The sequence below is a fragment of the Pelophylax lessonae genome, assembly GCF_965119305.1.
Source record: "Pelophylax lessonae genome assembly, chromosome: 11".
Classification (NCBI taxonomy): Eukaryota; Metazoa; Chordata; class Amphibia; order Anura; family Ranidae; genus Pelophylax; species Pelophylax lessonae.
The window spans coordinates 11,054,605-11,076,805 of NC_138778.1; the positions used below are offsets into that span (position 1 = coordinate 11,054,605).

Below are 22,201 nucleotides of genomic sequence, written 5' to 3' on the forward strand. Positions count from 1 at the left end.
CTTAAAGTGCGTAAGGGGTTCTTCACTGTAAGAGCGGTAAGGATGTGGAATTCTCTTCCACAAGCAGTCGTATCAGCGGGGAGCATAGATAGTTTCAAAAAACTATTAGATGTACACCTTAAAGACCACAACATACAGGGGTACACAATGTACGGTTAAAAGCAAACACACACGCATCATGGGTTGAACTGGATGGACTTGTGTCTTTTTTCAACCTCACTAACTATGTAACTATGTAACTATGTAACTATCCATCCCTCACACCCTCAATCTATTCAGTGACTCTTAATCCACCCCCCTTAATTCATCCAATGACTCTTTGTCCTCTACTCTCTGTCTATCCGGTGTCGATTCATTTCCAACCTTTGTCTACCCAATGACTCTCCATCTCTAATATCTGTCCATCAAATTACCCTTTTATGTTCACTCTCTGTTAATCCAGTGAGTCTTTATCCCATTCCCTCTGTCCATCCAAAGGCTCTTTATCCCCTACCCTTTGTCCATCCAGTGACTCTGCATCCTCCACCCTCAATCCATCCAGTGGCTCCTTATCTCCCACCCTCCATCCATCCAATGTCACTTCATCTCCACTCAACTAATGAATCCACTCTCTGCCTGTTCAGCAATTTTTAATTCCCCATCCTATGTCAATTATCAGCTGCTGATATCTTGATGTTCATCTTTACCTCTGTCCATCAAGGGACACTTCCTCCCACACCCTCAATCCAGCCAACAATTCCTCATCATCCACCTTCTATTTTTTTTTTCTCTTCATCCACCACCCCTCTTTCTGTTCAATGAATCTTCCTACCCAACTTCTGTAATCCAAAAACTCTTCATCCTTCTCTCTGTCCAATGACTCTTCCTTCCATTACCCTCAGTTGTTCCAACTCTTTTTAACCATTCCAACATCTGTGCACAGCACTTCATGCCACACCCTCTGTCCGACCATTAATTTTGTGCCCCTTGCCCTCTGCATACTCTGTGTATATTCGCGATGGCTGAGTTATGCAGATGAGTTTCCTGTTGTTAAAGACAGTGGACTATGAAAGTGTTTAAATCAATGGCTCTTTGAAATCTCCATTGGAAGCCCATGTTATATGGTGACAAAACAAATTGGAATCAAGGACAAAGCATTGTCACCGTATAACAGAATGTGCCTGAGCAAGGACCCTTATGGCAGGATTACCAGAGATTATTTTAAAGTGTTACTAAACCCTGGAGCCTGCAGTCCCTATATCTGCTCTCCCACAGTACACAGAACATGGAAATGCAATCATTTTAGTAAATAAAAACTGCTAAATACCTTTTCTCATCAGCAGTATATAGCGGTCTTGTGACTTCTAGCAGTGCCTGCTTAAAGTTTGAAGGAGGTGTTTTCATTTTCCTCTGACTGTCTTATGAGGCTGCATGACCCCTGACCCTCTGCCTGGACAGTAATGATTGGCCCTGTGCTGATCACATGCACTCTCCCCCCCAAAAAAAAAAAACTCTCTAGCAATACACACCAAACTGAGCATGTGCAGAGTGCTTCCTAGGGCTCTGTTCTACCTGCAGATGGATTGGGGACAGTTGAAGAAGGGGAGGCTCAGAGAAGACATAAGGGCATTGGATGGTGTCAGAGGAGCAGTAGATGTGTCAATACGGCAGAGGTTGGTGTCAGTAGGACATTGAATGATGTCAGTCAGCAGAGCAGTGGACGTGTCAGTAGGGCAGAGGACGGTATCAGTAGGGCAGTGAACATATCAGAAGCACAAAGGACGGTGTCAGTAGGGCAGTGGACGGTTTCAGTAGAGCAGTAAACAGGTCAGGAGGGCAGTGGACGGTGTCAGTAGAGCAGAGGATGGTGACAGTAAAGCAGTGAACATGTCAGTAGCACAGTGGACAGTGTCAGTAAGGCAGAAGACCGTGTCAGTAGAGCAGTGAACATGTCAGTAGGGCAATGGATGTGGTCAGTAGGGCAGTAGACATGTCGGTAGGGCAGTAGACATGTCAGTAGGGCAGTGGACGGTGTCAGTAGAGCAGTGAACATGTCAGTAGGGCAGAGGATGGTGTCAGTAGAGCAGTGGATGGTGTCAATAGGGCAGTGGACGGTGTCAGTAGAACAGTGAACATGTCAGTAGGGCAGTGGAGGGTGTCAGTAGAGCAGTGAACATGTCAGTAGGGCAGTGAACATGTCAGTAGCACAATGGATGGTGTCAGGAGAGCAGTGTACAGTGTCAGTAGAGCACAGATAGGTGTCAGTAGGACAGAGGATGGTGACAGTAGAGCAGTGAATGGTGTTCAATCAGATTAGGGTGTGCCCAGGCACACCCAGAACACCCTGTGCGCATGCCTATGGAGTATAGCAAACATGCTTTACTGCATATACTGTACAGGCTGATTTTACTGTTGTGGGTTTAGTAATACTTTAATGAAAGCTGAAGATTGAAAATGACTTTTGAAAAGACATTGTCATGTTAAAGGTTCTATGAGATTGTAATGATTGGGTTTCCATATGGATTGGGGTGCAATATGATCAGATCCAGTAGATAGATAAATAGAGAGATCTAGACGGATATTTTTATGACCATTGCTCTACAAATTTATGTGTTCCATTATTCAGCCTGAATATTCCCTGTAATAGGAAAACGTTTTTGCTGGATGCCGTCCAATCTTCCAGTCTGGCATGTGTAGAATCCATCTTTAAATCAATCTGTAAAATAATTAGGCAGCTCAGAGATTAGAGAATTTACATCTCACTCTGCCTATTGCTGCTTTCACTTCATAACAAGATGAATTACCTCCTTAACGGTTTCATGGCGAGGATTATAGCGTCAATTCAGGCGAAAAATTTATGGAGCACAATGTCAGAGCGATCCCTTTACAGCTGGCGGGGACGTATTTCAGGAATGTAACTGCTATTGATTGTTGTGTAAGTGCTGCACATAAAGTAAAGTACGGCTTTAGACAAGAGTCCCGTCCTAATAGTGTATAAAAAATAATTTTCCCCCAATTCTGCCTCCGGAACCATGGCTGAACTCCGCCTCCAGAACCATGGCTGAAATCTGCCTCCGGAACCATGGCTGAACTCTGCCTCCGGAACCATGGCTGAACTCTGCCTCCGGAACCATGGCTGAACTCTGCCTCTGGAACCATGGCTGAACTCTGCCTCCGGAACCATGGCTGAACTCTGCCTCTGGAACCATGGCTGAACTCTGCCTCCGGAACCATGGCTGAAATCTGCCTCCGGAACCATGGCTGAAATCTGCCTCCGGAACCCTGGCTGAACTCTGCCTCCGGAACCATGGCTGAACTCTGCCTCCGGAACCATGGCTGAACTCTGCCTCTGGAACCATGGCTGAAATCTGCCTCCGGAACCATGGCTGAACTCTGCCTCCGAGACCATGGCTGAACTCCGCCTCCGGAACCATGGCTGAACTCTGCCTCCGGAACCATGGCTGAACTCTGCCTCCGGAACCATGGCTGAACTCTGCCTCCGGAACCATGGCTGAACTCTGCCTCCGGAACCATGGCTGAACTCTGCCTCCGGAACCATGCCTGAACTCTGCCTCCGGAACCATGGCTGAAATCTGCCTCCGGAACCATGGCTGAACTCTGCCTCCGGAACCATGGCTGAAATCTGCCTCCGGAACCATGGCTGAACTCTGCCTCCGAGACCATGGCTGAACTCCGCCTCCGGAACCATGGCTGAACTCTGCCTCCGGAACCATGGCTGAACTCTGCCTCCGGAACCATGGCTGAACTCTGCCTCCGGAACCATGGCTGAACTCTGCCTCCGGAACCATGGCTGAACTCTGCAATATCCCTATATATATATAGTAGCGCAAACTTGTCAAGAAGCAAGTGCCAAAAAAATACTGTGCCCACTGCACAAAAGTCCGAAATGCAATAAATGTCACATAGGCAGCAGGAGAAAGTTCAGAAATGACTCAAACAGTCCATAATCCTTCACTCTATCTCCTGGGATGATAATGTACGAAGACGTGTTTCTCAAAAGGATCACCACCACCACGTGCTCCAAGGGGGGAGGAGAATTGCCCACTCACCAGATGCTGTGGCCCAACCCACTTCCGTGTTTGAGCATTCAGGCTTATAATGATGGTCACTGGTCCAGAGTATCCACAACAGGAATCGCACCAGCGCAGTCAAAAAAAGCTCAGCAGCATATGGGGAGGAGAGAACACAATCCCAATAGCGTGATACCGTTTAAAAGGGTTTTATTAAATAAAAATAAAACATAAGGTAACACACTCACATGTCTTGTATGTCATCAAACGCAAAAAAACAGTCACGAATAGGGGAGGGATGCCCTTCGGGAGATGATGTCCAGGCTCCACGCCGTGGACGCCGCGCCTTCTGGGTAATCCGAACTCCTCTTACACAGCCTGGTTACACCGCCTGGTCACACCCCGACGCGTTTCGTGATTTCCACTTCTTCCCCGGGAGCGTGCACGCTCCCGGGGAAGAAGTGGAAATCACGAAACGCGTCGGGGCGTGACCAGGCGGTGTAACCAGGCTGTGTAAGAGGAGTTCGGATTACCCAGAAGGCGCGGCGTCCACGGCGTGGAGCCTGGACATCATCTCCCGAAGGGCATCCCTCCCCTATTCGTGACTGTTTTTTTGCGTTTGATGACATACAAGACATGTGAGTGTGTTACCTTATGTTTTATTTTTATTTAATAAAACCCTTTTAAACGGTATCACGCTATTGGGATTGTGTTCTCTCCTCCCCATATGCTGCTGAGCTTTTTTTGACTGCGCTGGTGCGATTCCTGTTGTGGATACTCTGGACCAGTGACCATCATTATAAGCCTGAATGCTCAAACACGGAAGTGGGTTGGGCCACAGCATCTGGTGAGTGGGCAATTCTCCTCCCCCCTTGGAGCACGGTGGTGGTGGTGATCCTTTTGAGAAACACGTCTTCGTACATTATCATCCCAGGAGATAGAGTGAAGGATTATGGACTGTTTGAGTCATTTCTGAACTTTCTCCTGCTGCCTATGTGACATTTATTGCATTTCGGACTTTTGTGCAGTGGGCACAGTATTTTTTTGGCACTTGCTTCTTGACAAGTTTGCGCTACTATATATATATAGGGATATTGCTGAGTATCTATCTATTGTATATCTTTATCCATATGTTTTAGTTAAGTAGCTGCATAGCCAACTTATTTATTGGTGAGTGGTCCTCATTTGAAGCGCTTGGGATAGCTTATACCTTTATTTGGTTTTCGTTGGGCATTTAAGCTGTCATATTATATACATGGCTGAACTCTGCCTCCGGAACCATGCCTGAACTCTGCCTCCAGAACCATGGCTGAACTCTGCCTGGCCTCTTTGGTTGCTGCTAAACCTCCTGCCCTGCCCAACACCAGTGCATATAATGCACCACTGTCATACATACAGGACTGGGACAAGGGGCGGGCAGGAGGGATGGCTGCCCTGGGCACTGTGCTGTCATGTGAGGTGAGGTGGGGTGGGGGGGGGCAGGGACACCACAAGGAGATTGGGGGGAAGGGCTTTGTGTAGGGAGGAGGAAATTGGGGGGCAGCAGAAGGTAAAAATGGTTCTAGGAGGGGGAAATTTGGGGAGGTGTTCTAGGAGTGGTGAATTGGGGATGTATGTGTTGGGAGGGGGGAACAGGACTTCCGCTAGGTGGTGGGATTTGGGAGGGGGAGCTTTCTGCTAGAGAAGGTGACCCAGTAGAGGGAAGAAGAGATTTGTGCTAGGAGGGGATTTTTTTTTGGGGGGGGGGCTATTATGGATGATTGGTGGGGGGGGTTGTGCTGGAGGGGTACTTAGGTTGGTGGTGGGAGGGGGGGATGTTGTGCTGGGGGGACTTGAAGTGGGGGGAGAGAGGAATTGTGTTAGAGAGGTCATTTGAGGGGTAGAAGATTTGTGCTTGGTGGGTTTTTTTTGTTTTTTGGGAGAGGTTGTGCTATTATGGATGATTGGGGGTATTTGTGCTGGGAGGGGTACTTGGGGGAGGAAGGTTGTGCTGGGGCGACTTGAAGTGGGGGGGGGGGAGGAATTGTGCTCAGAGAGGTGATTTGAAGGGTGGAATATTTGTGCTTGGAGGGGGATTTTTTTTTTTTTGGGGGGTGGGGGGGTTGTGCTATTATGGATGATCGGGGGTATTTGTGCTGGGAGGGGTATTTGGGGGAGGGGGGTTGTGCTGGGGGAGCTTGGAGTGGGGGGGGGGGAATTGTGCTAGAGAGGTCATTTGAGGGGTAGAAGATTTGTGCTTGGAGGGGGGAATTTTCTTGGGGAGGGGGGTTTGTGCTATTATGGATGATTGGGGGGTATTTGTGCTGGGAGGGGAACCTGGGGGGGGGGAGAGATTTGTGCTGGAGGGGGGAGAGAGGAATTGTGCTCAGAGAAGTTAAATCTGGAATTTAACACAGATGATTGCCAGTAATTGCACACAGCATGGGGTCCACAGATTTCCATTTATCACATATGGACCAAATAAAATGTCTTACATCTGCTCAGAATTCAGACATTTTCTCTATTCCAGGGTTTGCAGTAAACCTTGCATATATTAGAGCGCAGTCATCGGTGTCTCATCAGTGTGATTTATCTACCTGTGTGGATAGCTGCAAAACCCAGACTAGTGGTGGGCAGCACCAGGTTACATAACAGGCAGAGTAGGCACCAGCTTATGAGCCCCACGCTGTTTGAAGTGGTTATAAAGGCTCAATTTTTTTTCTTTTTTTACCTTAATGCATTCTATGCATAAAGATAAAAAAAAAAAGACCTCCTTTACTGGGGAATCATAACAGCCCGAGGGGCAATTGCCCCACCTGGCCCAGTCATCCCCTGCATACCCGGAATTCTGCTGCTCCACCAACACATAGCTGTACACACAAAGGATGAGTAGCCCAGCAGGCAACTTGGCCACAACACAGCACATGTTTGAACGGTATCAGGACAATATCCCCCTGGAAAACATCCCCCTGGACATAATCCCCCCTGGACAACATCCCCCCAGATAATATTCCCCTGGGACAACATCTCCCGGGCAATATCCCCCCGGAAAACATCCCCCTCGACATAGGGTTAGAGGGGGGATATTGTCCGGGGGGATGTTGTCCAGGGGGGATAATCTCCGGGGGATATTGTCCGGGGGGATATTGTCCAGGGGGGATATTGTCCGGGGGATGTTGTCCAGGGGGGATAATCTCCGGGCAGGGCAGCCATCAGGGGGGGGACAGCCCCTACGCATGTAAGGGGCCCGGGCATTCCGAGGGGCCCCATCGCCCAGGCCCCAACCAACGAGACCAAGTTGTTGCTGCTGTAGTAACTAGCAAAAGCAGAGCGGCTGCAGAATAAGCCAATGCAGCTGAAGGGATGTCTCTTTGCTGAAAATATGAGCCTGTCTCTTTGCTGGATTGGGATATATGTTTGCTGAATATATGAGGCTGTCATTTTACTGGATTGGGATGTGTCTTTGCTGAATATATGAGGCCGTCTCTTTGTTGGATTAGAATGTCTCTTTGCTGAATATATGAGGCAATCTCTTTACTGGATTGGGATGTCTCTTTGCTGAATATATGAGGATGTCTCTTTGATGGATTGGATTCTATTTCATATATTAAGTTGCAAGAGTGTTAAAATAGAAGCGGGGGAACTGAAGGACTTGGTGGGATGGCCAGTGGGCGAATTCGGTGGTACGGCCAGAGGGCGAGCCCTGCAGAATGTTGGTGGTCAGGCCCAGAGGGGCCAAGGTCTAAAGCTGTGTAAGGGGCCCCAAAACTTCAGATGGCTGCCCTGTCTCCGGGGGATATTGTCCGGGGGGATATTGTCCAGGGGGGGTATTGTCCAGGGGGGATAATCTCCGGGGGATATTGTCCGGGGGGATATTGTCCGGGGGATGTTGTCCAGGGAGGATATTGTCCAGGGGGATGTTGTCCAGGGGGGATAATGTCCGGGGGATATTGTCCGGGGGATGTTGTCCAGGGGGGATATTGTCCGGGGGATGTTATCCAGGGGGGATATTGTCCAGGGAGGATATTGTCCGGGGGGGATATTGTCCGGGGGGATGTTGTCCAGGGGGGATATTGTCCGGGGGATGTTATCCAGGGGGGATATTGTCCAGGGAGGATATTGTCCGGGGGGGATATTGTCCGGGGGGATGTTATCCAGGGGGGATAATCTCCGGGGGATATTGTCCGGGTGATGTTATCCAGGGGGGATATTGTCCAGGGAGGATATTGTCCAGGGGGGATATTGTCCGGGGGATGTTGTCCAGGGGGGATATTGTCCGGGGGATGTTATCCAGGGGGGGATATTGTCCAGGGAGGATATTGTCCGGGGGGGATATTGTCCGGGGGGATGTTGTCCAGGGGGGATATTGTCCGGGGAGATATTGTCCTAGAATCGTTTGAACAGAGTGTCCCTTTAAAGAAAACTTCACACCTCCTCTTCCAAGTCATTAAAATAATCATATACAATCTTAGAGAGGAGATGGGGGGGGTAATTAGTTTATGAGTACTGATTCTCGGTCCCAGTACCACTTTGTGGTATAAGTAGCTTAGGAGAGGAAGTGAGTGATGAAGGAGCGAGAGCTCAGAAGTAGCGGCTGTTTACGATATGGAGATGGCGGAACGCTCAGCGCCTGGTGCCGCCAACTCTTATCTGATTTTTTGTAAACAGAATTATGCCATCTCCGTCTGACATCTTCCATCCACCCCAATCCATTTCACAGCGGAGCATTCTGAATACCCCCCCCCCAACAAAGAAAAGATAAAGTTCTATTCCTGGGGGAAGACATTGTATTCCACACAGCTGATTTCCTGCCAAGTCCAGCCATTGAAGCACATTGCCGCTGCCTATGGGGAGCCTGCTTTAACCAAAAGGCAGCTAAGAGAGAACAATGGACCTCTTTCTGTAGATGTGGTGTTTGGTGCTGATAGCAGGCTGGCTGTGAATGGGACTCTATAGAGCTAATCTGAATTTTTCACTCCTTGAAATTCCCACGTTCCCCGGTCTGTTCTATGATAACATGTCACATCTCTACAGCTTTGATGGTGCTCTGTTTGTTTTGGTCTCTGGCCTCCGGGGCTCCAGCATTAACCGCATGTGTAACCCCCTCATATAAACACAGTAATCCCAATTTCACTTGATAGGGTGAGATGGGGCGGGTGCGGGAAAAAAGAAAGCTGAACGCCAAAGTGGCGACTGCTTTCCCGACAGGATGGTTCTTCCTGGGAAGAGAATTCGTAGAAACAAAGAGGAGTGACAGCAAAGAAAGACCAAGTTGTCCATCGAGTCTGACTGTTTCATTGTTGGAGTATAGATTTGGGGTTGGCCCAAGTACATTTATGTTCACTTACTATTGACTGTCTCCCTACCTCTGCTGGTTTGTGCTGGAGACCACGCTAGACTGACTGGATCAGTCAATGGTCGTGGGTGGCTGATTGTGTGGACCAAGAGGAAGAAATCCCTTCCAGCTGGTCGTGGACCGGTGGATGGTGGTGGTGGACCCTCTTGGGGTCTTTCTTTCTGACACAGCCTTATGGTCATTTCAGTGAGACTTGGGTAAGATAGAAGGACCATACTTCAAAGTTGCAATTTTTTGGACTAGGGGCTCCTTCGATCTTACCCAAGTCACTGCCTCTGCTGGAAGTCTTTTCCAAGCATCAACTATTCATTCTATAAAATAATACTTTGCGTTAAGGTTATGAACTTTCCTCCTGCTAGGTTGAGGTCATGTCCCCATGTTCTTTATCTTAGTTTCCCATTGATAATCCTTCCCCTCTTGAACTTTATTCACACCATTCATGTACTTAAACCATCCAGTCACGATCGTCCTTTTCTCCAGGAAGTACCTGTAGTGTCTACTGATTTTTCCTGCTTTTATTCTGCAGCTATTTCTCCCTTAACTGGACTTGTTCTATCTTATCAGTATCTTTTTGTAAGTGGGGTCTCTAGAACTGGGTACGGTATTTGAGATGAGGTCTATATAGACAGATCAGGACCTCCTTCCTCCTGCTGGTGATCCCTCTAGTGATAAGTAAAGATCTATATAGAGGAATCAGGACCTCCTTCCTCCTGCTGGTGACCCCTCTAAGAATATAAAGATCCTATATGGAGAAATCAGGACCTCCATCCTCCTGCTGGTGACCCCTCTAGTGATATAAAGATCTATATAGAGGAATCAGGACCTCCTTCCTCCTGCTGGTGACCCATCTAGTGATATAAAGATCTATATAGAAGAATCAGGACCTCCTTCCTCCTGCTGGAGATCCCCCTAGCAGTGTTAATTTTGGCAGAAAATTTCAATTTAGTTTTAGTCTTAGTCTTAGGACTAAAATGGCATTTTAGTTTTAGTCCCATTTTAGTCTTCTGCAAGTGTTTTAGTTTTAGTCGTATTTAGTCGACTAAAACATACTACATTTTAGTAGACTAAAACTCATTTTAGTCATGTAAATGGTCATGGTCAGGTCAGAGAGGAGGCCTGTAATGCTGCTGCCTGCAGTCAGTGCAGTGAGTGCTGCTCAGGGTGCTGGATGGGGGTCTCAGGTTTAAGGGTGGTCTCTGGTCTGACCCTGAACTGAAGTTGTTGAACAGGATGGGCCGGGCGGGCCTCAGCGGCCTATATGCACGCACACAGTCCTGGATGGATGGCGGAATCGGATGCCAGTGGTGACTGGTGAGTGGTCTGAGGGGACTCAGGGAGGCAGTAATAGCTGGCCTGGCTGTTAACTCACAGTGGGTGCTCTGCTCTGGATGTGGTGGTGGCCGGGTGCCAGTGCTGTGTGATGAGTCAGGCCTGGCGCGTCTGGCTGTAGTGCTGCAGCTGCAGGGCTCTGGTGAGGTCAGGTGACTGGTCTGGAGTCGACTCTCTTGTAGTAGTCCACTCCTCAAGTCGGACGTCACGGGGCACGCCATGCCAGACGCCACACAGGCGGAGCTCCGTGAAAGCCGGAAGTTGGGTAAACGTCCCTGCCTCACATTCTCGTTTAGGTTTCGTTCATTAACGAAAATGGATTTGATTTTCGTCATAGTTGTCGTCATTTGATGAAAATGTGCTATACTTTGCGTCTCGTTTTCATCAGTTGAAAAAAGTGGTGACGAAAACGTTTTCGTTGATTAAATTAACACTTCTGTAAACTCCATTGGCTGTAATGTCATTGCACATATTATCTGAATATATTACCAACGTTAAATATTAGGGAAAAATATAAGAAAAGCCTTTTTCTTAATTGTTTAGTTTTCAGCAGCTTAGTAGATGCTCCTTACTTAAGCGTATGCGGTGGTGCAATACATGTTTAAACTTTAATGTGCTATTATTACATGCTCTGGATGGAATTGTATTGCCGATATAGAAATGGCCAGCAGAGGAGTGTTCATTTTGATGATGTCAATTTTTTATTTAGTTTTAGTTATAGTCTTATGACTAAAATGCCATTTTAGTTTTAGTTGTATTTTAGTCTTAACACTAAAATGCCATTTTAGTTTTAGTCGTATTTTAGTCATCTGAATTGTTTTAGTTTTAGTCGTATTTTAGTCGACTAAAATTGTGTTAATTTAGTCGACGAAAACGTTTTAGTCGACGAAATTAACACTGCCCCCTAGTGATGTAAAGATCTACATAGAGGAATCAGGACCTTCTCCTCCTGCTGGTGACCCCTCTAATGATAAGTAAAGATCTATATAGGGGAATCAGGATCGGCTTCACTAAATTAAGTGAGCTGCACAGAGCTGTCTATTTTGTAATGTGTTAATTCCATGTTTTGTAGGAAAAGTGTAAAGCTGAGGTTTATTCTGCTTATATTTTGCCTTCCCTGATTCCCCCCTCCCCCATAAACATGACATTTCCGTTTTCATTACATACCTTATTTTAGACCCAGGTACATCATCACTGCCCCTCTGTGCTTCTCTATGCAATGCAGGCAGTTTCTGGCTGGTGGGAGGGGCCGGCAGGGTGCTTCCTGAAAACATCACAGCACTCTGCCTCAGTACTCCTGCAAGCGGTTGGCTGGTGCTTGGGAGGCGTTATGAAAATATCAATATGCCTTGATAAGTGGATGTCAATCTGGAGGAGTGGGCGTCCTTAGGCAGACTGTATGTGCATGTAGACCACCCTTAGTAACGCCCACATGTGACGCCAAGCCTTCATGATTGAAAGAACTGAAATACAATGAATGAAAGGGGCGGGGCCAGGGACAGTCATGCTGGGGAGGAAAGGCATACCCATGCTTGGCATCAGGGCTGTCTTCACCGCAGGGCAAAAGGGGCAGCTGCCCCGGGTCCAGTCATTGTTGTGGGGCCCAAAGCAGCTGCCCCTTAAGCCCGCACTGCCCGCAAATAGTTGATAAGTGGATTCAAGAGGACCCAAGAAAATGTTTGCCCAGGGGCCAATCAATATTAAAGACGGCCCTGCTTGGCATGCAGTTTCAACATTGGTCCCATTGACATCCATGAGCAAGTTTGCGATTGGGCCTATCAAATTCAACACGCCAAGCTAAAATCGCCACACCACGAAGTAAAGAAGCATGGCCACAGCAATGTGAACTCACCCTCTGGCTAGTTTGTTGGTGGGTGGTAGAGGGGCAGAAGACACAGATCAGCCACCTGTTTTTACCACCCCTCCGCCGCCAGTATGAACTAAGCTTTAGAGATCAGATTTGTTTCCAAAAAATGAGAATCATCAGCTGCAATCCCATTCCTAGAAATCACCCCACAGTCCGTAATTTGCGATCAAATGCCATCTTTGGGTGAATTATTGATGTTCTGCCAACAGCTGTTCAGCAAGGATGCTGACTGCACTGTCTTATGGACAACCTCTATAGGGCACACTTGTTTTATAGCTATGATCACAGGGTGCTGCAGGTATGAAAAATGATAATAAAAGGTTATAAATACAAGGGGGATCCCACTGAAAATACACCAGAGCTTCCCTTTAAATCCATACATAAAGTAGAACTCCGCTCTTATGGGATATCAGGAAATGATTCCACAGATTGGAGACTGACGGTCGGATAATCCCCGGCGTTCTCTCCACAGACGGCTGTGCATTTCAGGAACAGGGCCGGGCTGATGGTAAGAGCTGACTGTGTAGAAGTAAAAATGTCTTGGCGGGGCCCCTTAAGATCGGAGAAATCTGGAATTGGCGGACGGAGACGTACGGGAAGATTTATCGCCTTCCATCGCAAATGTATTTTTCATATTTTAGTGGCGAGCTTTGTGCAGATCTCCATTCCAAACACAACAGCTGCCGGGCGGCTCGGAGCGCAGGAACGCGGCAGTACTGCCATATATCACACTTAAGAATGCGCTGCGGATAGTGAAACATGTTATCCGCGATCACCCCCAAACTAAATATCTTTATAAGGTAACGGGGGAATCTGCACGACACAGGGAATGGTCCGGGGAAGTATTGTGAACCCAGCGAGGGTAATGCCGCTATATGGGATGCGGAAGGTGCAAAAAAAGTGCGCCCTCCCTGGTGCTACCAAAAGAAATGTGTTATATACCGTATATACAGTGCCTTGCAAACGTATTCGGCCCCCTTGAACTTTGCAACCTTTTGCCACATTTCAGGCTTCAAACATAAAGATATAAAACTGTAATTTTTTGTGAAGAATCAACAAGTGGGACACAATCATGAAGTGGAACAAAATTTATTGGATATTTCAAACTATGTTAACAAATAAAAACTGAAAAATTGGGAGTGCAAAATTATTCAGCCCCTTTACTTTCAGTGCAGCAAACTCTCTCCAGAAGTTCAGTGAGGATCTCTGAATGATCCAATGTTGACCTAAATGACTAATGATGATAAATAGAATCCACCTGTGTGTAATCAAGTCTCCGTATAAATGCACCTGCACTGTGATAGTCTCAGAGGTCCGTTTAAAGCGCAGAGAGCATCATGAAGAAGAAGGAACACACCAGGCAGGTCCGAGATACTGTTTTGGAGAAGTTTAAAGCCGGATTTGGATACAAAAAGATTTCCCAAGCTTTAAACATCCCAAGGAGCACTGTGCAAGCGATAATATTGAAATGGAAGGAGTATCAGACCACTGCAAATCTACGAAGACCTGGCCGTCCCTCTAAACTTTCAGCTCATACAAGGAGAAGACTGATCAGAGATGCAGCCAAGAGGCCCATGATCACTCTGGATGAACTGCAGAGATCTACAGCTGAGGTGGGAGACTCTGTCCATAGGACAACAATCAGTCGTATACTGCACAAATCTGCCCTTTATGGAAGAGTGGCAAGAAGAAAGACATTTCTTAAAGATATCCATAAAAAGTGTCGTTTAAAGTTTGCCACAAGCCACCTGGGAGACACCAAACATGTGGAAGAAGGGGCTCTGGTCAGATGAAACCAAAATTGAACTTTTTGGCAACAATGCAAAACGTTATGTTTGGCGTAAAAGCAACACAGCTCATCACCCTGAACACACCATCCCCACTGTGAAACATGGTGGTGGCAGCATCATGGTTTGGGCCTGCTTTTCTTCAGCAGGGACAGGGAAGATGGTTAAAATTGATGGGAAGATGGATGGAGCCAAATACAGGACCATTCTGGAAGAAAACCTAATGGAGTCTGCAAAAGACTTGAGACTGGGACAGAGATTTGTCTTCCAACAAGACAATGATCCAAAACATAAAGCAAAATCTACAATGGAATGGTTCACAAATAAACATATCCAGGTGTTAGAATGGCCAAGTCAAAGTCCAGACCTGAATCCAATCGAGAATCTGTGGAAAGAACTGAAAACTGCTGTTCACAAACGCTCTCCATCCAACCTCACTGAGCTCGAGCTGTTTTGCAAGGAGGAATGGGCAAAAATTTCAGTCTCTCGATTTGCAAAACTGATAGAGACATACCCCAAGCGACTTACAGCTGTAATCGCAGCAAAAGGTGGCGCTACAAAGTATTAACTTAAGGGGGCTCAATAATTTTGCACGCCCAATTTTTTAGTTTTTTATTTGTTAAAAAAGAAATGTGGCAAAAGGTCGAAAAGTTCAAGGGGGCCAAATACTTTTGCAAAGCACTGTAGATAGGTGTCAATGTAATATATACAGTATCTCACAAAAGTGAGTACACCCCTCACATTTTTGTAAATATTTCTAGCTTTTCATGTGACAACACTGAAGAAATGACACTTTGCTACAATATAAAGTAGTGAGTGTACAGCTTGTATAACAGTGTAAATTTGCTGTCCCCTCAAAATAACTCAACACACAGCGATTAATGTCTAAACCGCTGGCAACAAAAGTGAGTACACCCCTAAGGGGCAATGTCCAAATTGGGACCAAAGTGTCAACATTTTGTGGGGCCACCATTATTTTCCAGCACTGCCTTAACCCTCTTGGGCATGGAGTTCACCAGAGCTTCACAGGTTGTCACTGGAGTCCTCTTCCACTCCTCCATGATGACATCACAGAGCTGGTGGATGTTAGAGACCTTGCGCTCCTCCACCTTCTGTTTGAGGATGCCCCACAGATGCTCAATAGGGTTTAGGTCTGGAGACATGCTTGGCCAGCCCATCACCTTTACCCTCAGCTTCTTTAGCAAGGCAGTGGTCATCTTGGAGGTGTTTGGGATCGTTATGTTGGAATACTGCCCTGCGGCCCAGTCTCTGAAGGGAGGGGATCATGCTCTGCTTCAGTATGTCACAGTACATGTTGGCATTCATGGGTCCCCCAATGAGCATTTTATTCGTTCAAGAAAATGTTTCCTTCCTTCTTTGGTTTTCCTCTTCAATACTGTTGAAAATGATTGTCACTTTGAGCCCATTAACTAATAGGGCTCATTCACATGGGCAGCCGGGGGGGGGGGGGGGTGGTAAAAGTCGTCAGTGTGGCCAGCTTTACCACACAACTTTCAGAATTGCCAGATTCAGCATTGTGTTTGGAAAACCTGCTCCGTGGGGGCAGGGCTTACTCAGCCAAGACAGAGTTAAGCATATCATGGGCATAAGCAGGACAGAACTTGTATGAGCTGTATAAGGAGCAAGGAGGAGGTGTGTGCAGAGAGTGTGCCTGGGCACTGGGCCGCTGATAGAGGCAGGGAACCACCAGTCCTCCTGTAGGGGGGCCCAGGCACACAGGGGGGCCCCAACAGCACGGTAAATCGGTGCGGTCGGGTAGAGGGGCAATTACAGAAGGAAGCCATGTGCAGCTCTCTGCAGCAGCTGAAAGCCAGTTTCTCCCCCATCCTGTCAGCTTTCAGCTGCTGCAGGGAGAGACACAGACACAGGGCATTGTTCTTGTAATTGCTTCTCTGACACCGATCTCCCTCCCTATACTGCCTGCTTCTGAACCCCCCCCCCCCCTTCCCGTGTGCCCCCCTTGGTTGCAGGTGGCTGCAGAGATAATCTGTGAGAGAAGGGTGCAGAGGTGAGCTATGGATGTGGGGGCAGAAGTGTCCTCTGTGCATAGCAAACCTCTGAACCCTGCACTGTATGCCCAACACCCTCCTGTATTATGTAATCCTGTGCCCAGCGCTCTGTGCATTATGTATTCCTGTGTCCAGAGCTCTGTGTATTATGTAGTCCTGTGTCCAGCACTCTGTGTATTAGGCAGTCCTGTGCCCAGTGCTCTGTGTGTTATGTAGTCCTGTGCCCAGCGCTCTGTGCATTATGTATTCCTGTGTCCAGAGCTCTGTGTATTATGTAGTCATGTGCCCAGTGCTCTGTGTATTGTGTAGTCCTGTGCCCGGAGCTCTGTGTATTATGTAATCCTGTGCCCAGCGCTCTGTGTATTATGTAGTCCTGTGCCCAGTGCTCTGTGTATTATGTAGTCCTATGCCCAGAGCCCTGTGTATTATGCAGTCCTGTGCCCAGCGCTCTGTGTATTATGTAGTCCTATGCCCAGAGCCCTGTGTATTATGCAGTCCTGTGCCCAGCGCTATGTGTAATATGTAATCCTGTGCCCAGCACTCTGTGTGTTATGTAGTCCTGTGCCCAGCGCTCTGTGTATTATGCAGTCCTGTGCCCAGTGCTCTGTGTGTTATGTAGTCCTGTGCCCAGCGCTCTGTGTATTATGCTGTCCTGTGCCCAGCGCTCTGTGTATTATGTAGTCCTATGCCCAGAGCCCTGTGTATTATGCAGTCCTGTGCCCAGCGCTATGTGTAATATGTAATCCTGTGCCCAGCACTCTGTGTATTATGTAGTCCTGTGCCCAGCGCTCTATGTATTATGTAGTCCTATGCCCAGAGCCCTGTGTATTATGCAGTCCTGTGCCCAGCGCTATGTGTAATATGTAATCCTGTGCCCAGCACTCTGTGTATTATGTAGTCCTGTGCCCAGCGCTCTATGTATTATGCAGTCCTGTGCCCAGTGCTCTGTGTGTTATGTAGTCCTGTGCCCAGCGCTCTGTGTATTATGTAGTCCTATGCCCAGAGCCCTGTGTATTATGCAGTCCTGTGCCCAGCGCTATGTGTAATATGTAATCCTGTGCCCAGCACTCTGTGTATTATGTAGTCCTGTGCCCAGCGCTCTATGTATTATGTAGTCCTATGCCCAGAGCCCTGTGTATTATGCAGTCCTGTGCCCAGCGCTATGTGTAATATGTAATCCTGTGCCCAGCACTCTGTGTATTATGTAGTCCTGTGCCCAGCGCTCTATGTATTATGCAGTCCTGTGCCCAGTGCTCTGTGTGTTATGTAGTCCTGTGCCATTTTCCAATAAAAATATATATATGTCCCCGGAATTCATTTTAAAAATCTGGTCACCTTACATTCAGCACAAACTCGCACAGAGCCCTCACCTACCCCTCACCTACCAACAAGAACAAACTCTCCTCTATGTATGAAAAACGTCCATATGGAGGATGTCAGACGGTCATTTTTCATTCTACAAAAACAAATCACGTTCCTCTTACTGCGCGGGCGAAATGCAAATCATAACACCACACGCTGGACTGCCCCAGGAGCGCGAATATAATTTTATATACACACACTATATACTGTATATATATATATATATATATATATATATAAATAAAAAAAAATAAAGCTGTTGTTAAAGTCTGATCAAATATTCTGTGAATTCAAAAAAACTTATTTATTAGATGTATTAACCACTTAAGGACCGGGCCTATTTCTGACACACTTTGTTTACAAGTTAAAATCAGTATTTTTTGCTAGAAAATTATTTAGAACCCCCAAACATTATATATATTTTAGCAAAAGACTCTGGAGAATAAAATGGCGGACGTTGCAATATTTTATTGTCACGCGGTATTTGCGCAGCAGTCTTTCAAATGCAATTTGTTTGGAAAAAAATATATACACTTCACTGAATTAAAAAAAAAAAAACAGTAAAGTTAGCCCAATTTTTTTGTATATTGTGAAAGATGATGTCACGCCGAGTAAATAGATACCTAACATGTTACGGTTTAAAATTGCGCACACTTGTGGAATGGTGACAAACTCCCTATAGGCAACGATTTAAAAATTGTTAACAGTTACCTGTTTAGAGTTACAGAGGAGGTATTTTTCTAGAATTATTGCTAACGATCACGGCGATACCTCACATGTGTGATTTAAACACCGTTTTCAAACGCAACTTACGTATGAGTTTTCTTTTGTGCGTGAGCTCAAGCGGACGGGGCTCTTTAAACATTTTTAATTTTTTTTCATATTTTTTATTTTTAGCACAGTTTTAAAAAAATATATAAAATCAATCATTTTTATTGCAGTGAGAAACAATGTAAACATCCCTTGTGACAGTAATAGGCAGGGACAGGTACTCTTTATGGGAGGGATCGGGGGTCTAAAAGATCCCAAACCCCTCCACTACACTTCAAAGCATTAAAAACACTGAAATCATCATTTTTAAACACTGACAATTTTTTTTTTTTAAATCGGCGCCATTGGTAGCCGAGTAAACCGGAAGTGACGGCGCTTCCGGGTCACATAATTGGAGACCCAGTCGAAGCCAAATCTGGCTTTGCTTGGAACCCCAACCAGCCAGTGGACATGCTTCAGATCATCCCGCTACAACCACTTCTCCAAGCCAACGTACAGGGACAGAGACAGGTACAGGGACAGGTACAGAGACAGGTACAGGTACAGGGAAAGGTACAGGGACAGGGACAGGGACAGAGACAGGGACAGGTACAGGGAAAGGTACAGAGACAGGTACAGGTACAGGGAAAGGTACAGGGACAGGGACAGGTACAGGGACAGAGACAGGGACAGGTACAGGGAAAGGTACAGAGACAGGTACAGGTACAGGGAAAGGTACAGGGACAGAGACAGGTACAGGGACAGGTACAGAGACAGGTACAGGTACAGGGAAAGGTACAGGGACAGGGACAGAGACAGGGACAGGTACAGGGAAAGGTACAGAGACAGGTACAGGTACAGGGAAAGGTACAGGGACAGAGACAGGTACAGGGACAGGTACAGAGACAGGTACAGGTACAGGGAAAGGTACAGGGACAGGGACAGGTACAGGGACAGAGACAGAGACAGGGACAGGTACAGGGAAAGGTACAGGGACAGGGACAGGTACAGGTACAGGGACAGGTACAGGTACAGGGACAGGGACAAGGACAGGTACAGGGAAAGGTACAGGGACAGGGACAGGTACAGGGAAAGGTACGGGGACAGGTACAGGGACAGGTACAGGGAAAGGTACAGGGACAGGGACAGGTACAGGGAAAGGTACAGGGACAGGGACAGGTACATCGGTTTGGGGGAAGTGATTAACATAATACTACACTTAATTGATAATTCCTCAAATTAACAACATAATTTATTACTGTACTGCATATAAAAACAATAATACTTTATAGATTATGTACATCAATTAACTATTTATTCCTAAAATATTGAGAGAGAGATAATATAGATAAATAATTATAGTAATAATAATATAAATAGATAGATAGATAGATAGATAGATAGATAGATAGATAGATAGATAGATAGATAGATAGATAGATAGATATAAATTCCAAGGATAATAATAATATTATTAAAAATAATAATAACTAGATAATTAGATAGATAGATATAAATTCCAAGGAAAATAATTGTATTAATAAAAATAATAATAACTATATAATTAGATATCAATTCCAAGGATAATAATAATATTATTAAAAATAATAATAGATAGATAGATAGATAGATAGATAGATAGATAGATAGATAGATAGATAGATAGATAGATAGATAGATAGATAGATAAATATCAATTCCAAGGATAATAATAGTATTAATGAAAATAATAATAGCTAGATAATTAGATAGATAGATATAAATTCCTAGGATAATAATAATATTAATAAAAATATTAATAACTAAGATAGATAGATAAAGAAAATAATAGTAAATAGATAGATAGAAAGAAATTGTTTCCCAGGAAAATATTAATAATAATAAAAATAATAATAACTAGATAGGTAGATAGATAGATAAAGAAGAAAATAATAATAAGAGATAGATAGATAGATAGATAGATAGATAGATAGATAGATAGATAGATAGATAGATAGATAGATAGATAGATAGATAGATAGATAGATAGATAGATAGATAGATAGATAGAATAAAAATAAATTCCCAGGATAAGAGATATCCAACCAGTAATGGCATTATGTGTAATGTCTAGTAATGACGCAATTTTGGTTTTAATACATTTTTCAATCAATATTGCTAATCAATAACATCCACATCTGCTCCAGATGACGCAAACACACAAATATGAACCCCCGAAATGTAATTTAAAATTTAAAAAATTTGATTACTTTATGGGAAAATTTTGTAGCAGCGACGCACCAAAAAAAGTGAAAATGTGGCGATGCGGAATGGCGGGATTCTTCGTGATGCGTATTAATGGTTATCGTCTCCCGGCAGGTTCCAGGCAGCGCTGCTTTATGTCAGAGCTCATGTTCAGCAATGTGCATCTCGCAGAACTTGCGTTCATTTTCGGCATGCAATAAAAACAACGACGAGGAAGGTGCGACAAGGACATTAAACATGAGTTTCTTTCTTACCTGTTTGGTGGGCAGCAACATGACCAGAAGGAGTGCCGCCCGGCAGCACCAGCTCTTCCCCGCCGCTGGTCCGGAGCGTTTCGCTGCTTTGGAAATATCCCCCATAGCTGCTCATCAATACTCGTCATACACTCCGGCTGACGCAACTCCGTGGGATGACTCGGCAAACTCTGACCGACAACGCATGCACCGGTGTCACTTTTACAAGCATTAGGAGCGTTCCGTTGGCACGGGCGCCGTACAGCGACAGAGGGAGCGCGTCTGCATTCCTGGACCGCCACACGCTGGATGCAAAACTTTGTTCTTTAGAACATCTGTCGGTGGAATTGCTGGAGGGTGACGCACGGCCGCAGATCCTCTCACTGTCTGTACAGTCAGTGAAACTTTTCTGCAGACATCAGAGATCAGGGCAGGCACTCACTTCTTTTTTTTTTTTTTTTTTGGCCCCTCCAATGGGAGCGAAGATTTGGATTTCCAGCTCATGGAATTACGCATCTGGAAGGCCATGCAGACTCTTCCCCACTCCGATCCACATTACACAAACTGTAAATCTTTTCTCACTTGGCGAAATGTGAAATCCGAGGGTGTGTCCGAATACAAAGATAATAAATCCAGAGTTTTCTTCTTTACTCTGCTGCATCTTCAGTCTGGAAATTTCCACACAATTCTTTTTATTTTTATTTTCGAAGACTTTGTTACAATATAGGAAATTTTAGATAAAAGTAACATTCATGTGTTAGCGGCGTCTAGAAATGTGCAGAACGAAGAAACATTTGTTTCGATTTGTTAGTTACATAAATTCATTTCGTTAAATTTGCTTGATTCGTTTTTCGGAATTCTTTTTATTTATTCCAATAAAAATCGATTCGGATTTGGTCAAAATGAACAATTCCACCAAATTTAAAAACTTTGAATTATTTCTAATTGGAAAAATTAGAATTGATTCGAATTTCATTCAAATTCAAATCGAATTCCATTTAAAATCAAATTTATTCTGTTCGAATTTAGAATTTTGGAAGATGTTTATATTCCTTTCTATTCCATTCTTTCTCTTGTTTTTTATATTCTATTCTTTTATTTTCTATTCATCTTCGAATTTGAATTTTAGAAAATGGTTATATTCTGTCTATTATTTTCTATTATTTTTTTTCTATTCTATTCAAGTCAATTCTATTCTTTTGTTTTCTATTCATATTTTTCTTTTTAAATTTTGGGAAATGGTTATATTGTTTC

The 22,201-nt window shown here is 45.3% G+C and overlaps 1 protein-coding gene across 1 annotated transcript in view; it reads right to left on the minus strand.

The window, feature by feature from the left end:
- Positions 1-21,345, minus strand: part of GLP2R (glucagon like peptide 2 receptor) — a 122,147-nt gene extending 100,802 nt beyond the window's left edge. The window contains exon 1 of the mRNA XM_082272435.1: positions 20,969-21,345. Within this exon, the coding sequence (XP_082128561.1) occupies positions 20,969-21,073 (105 nt within the window). The 5' untranslated portion in view covers positions 21,074-21,345. The remainder of the gene's footprint in view (positions 1-20,968) is intronic.
- Positions 21,346-22,201: the final 856 nt, after the last annotated feature.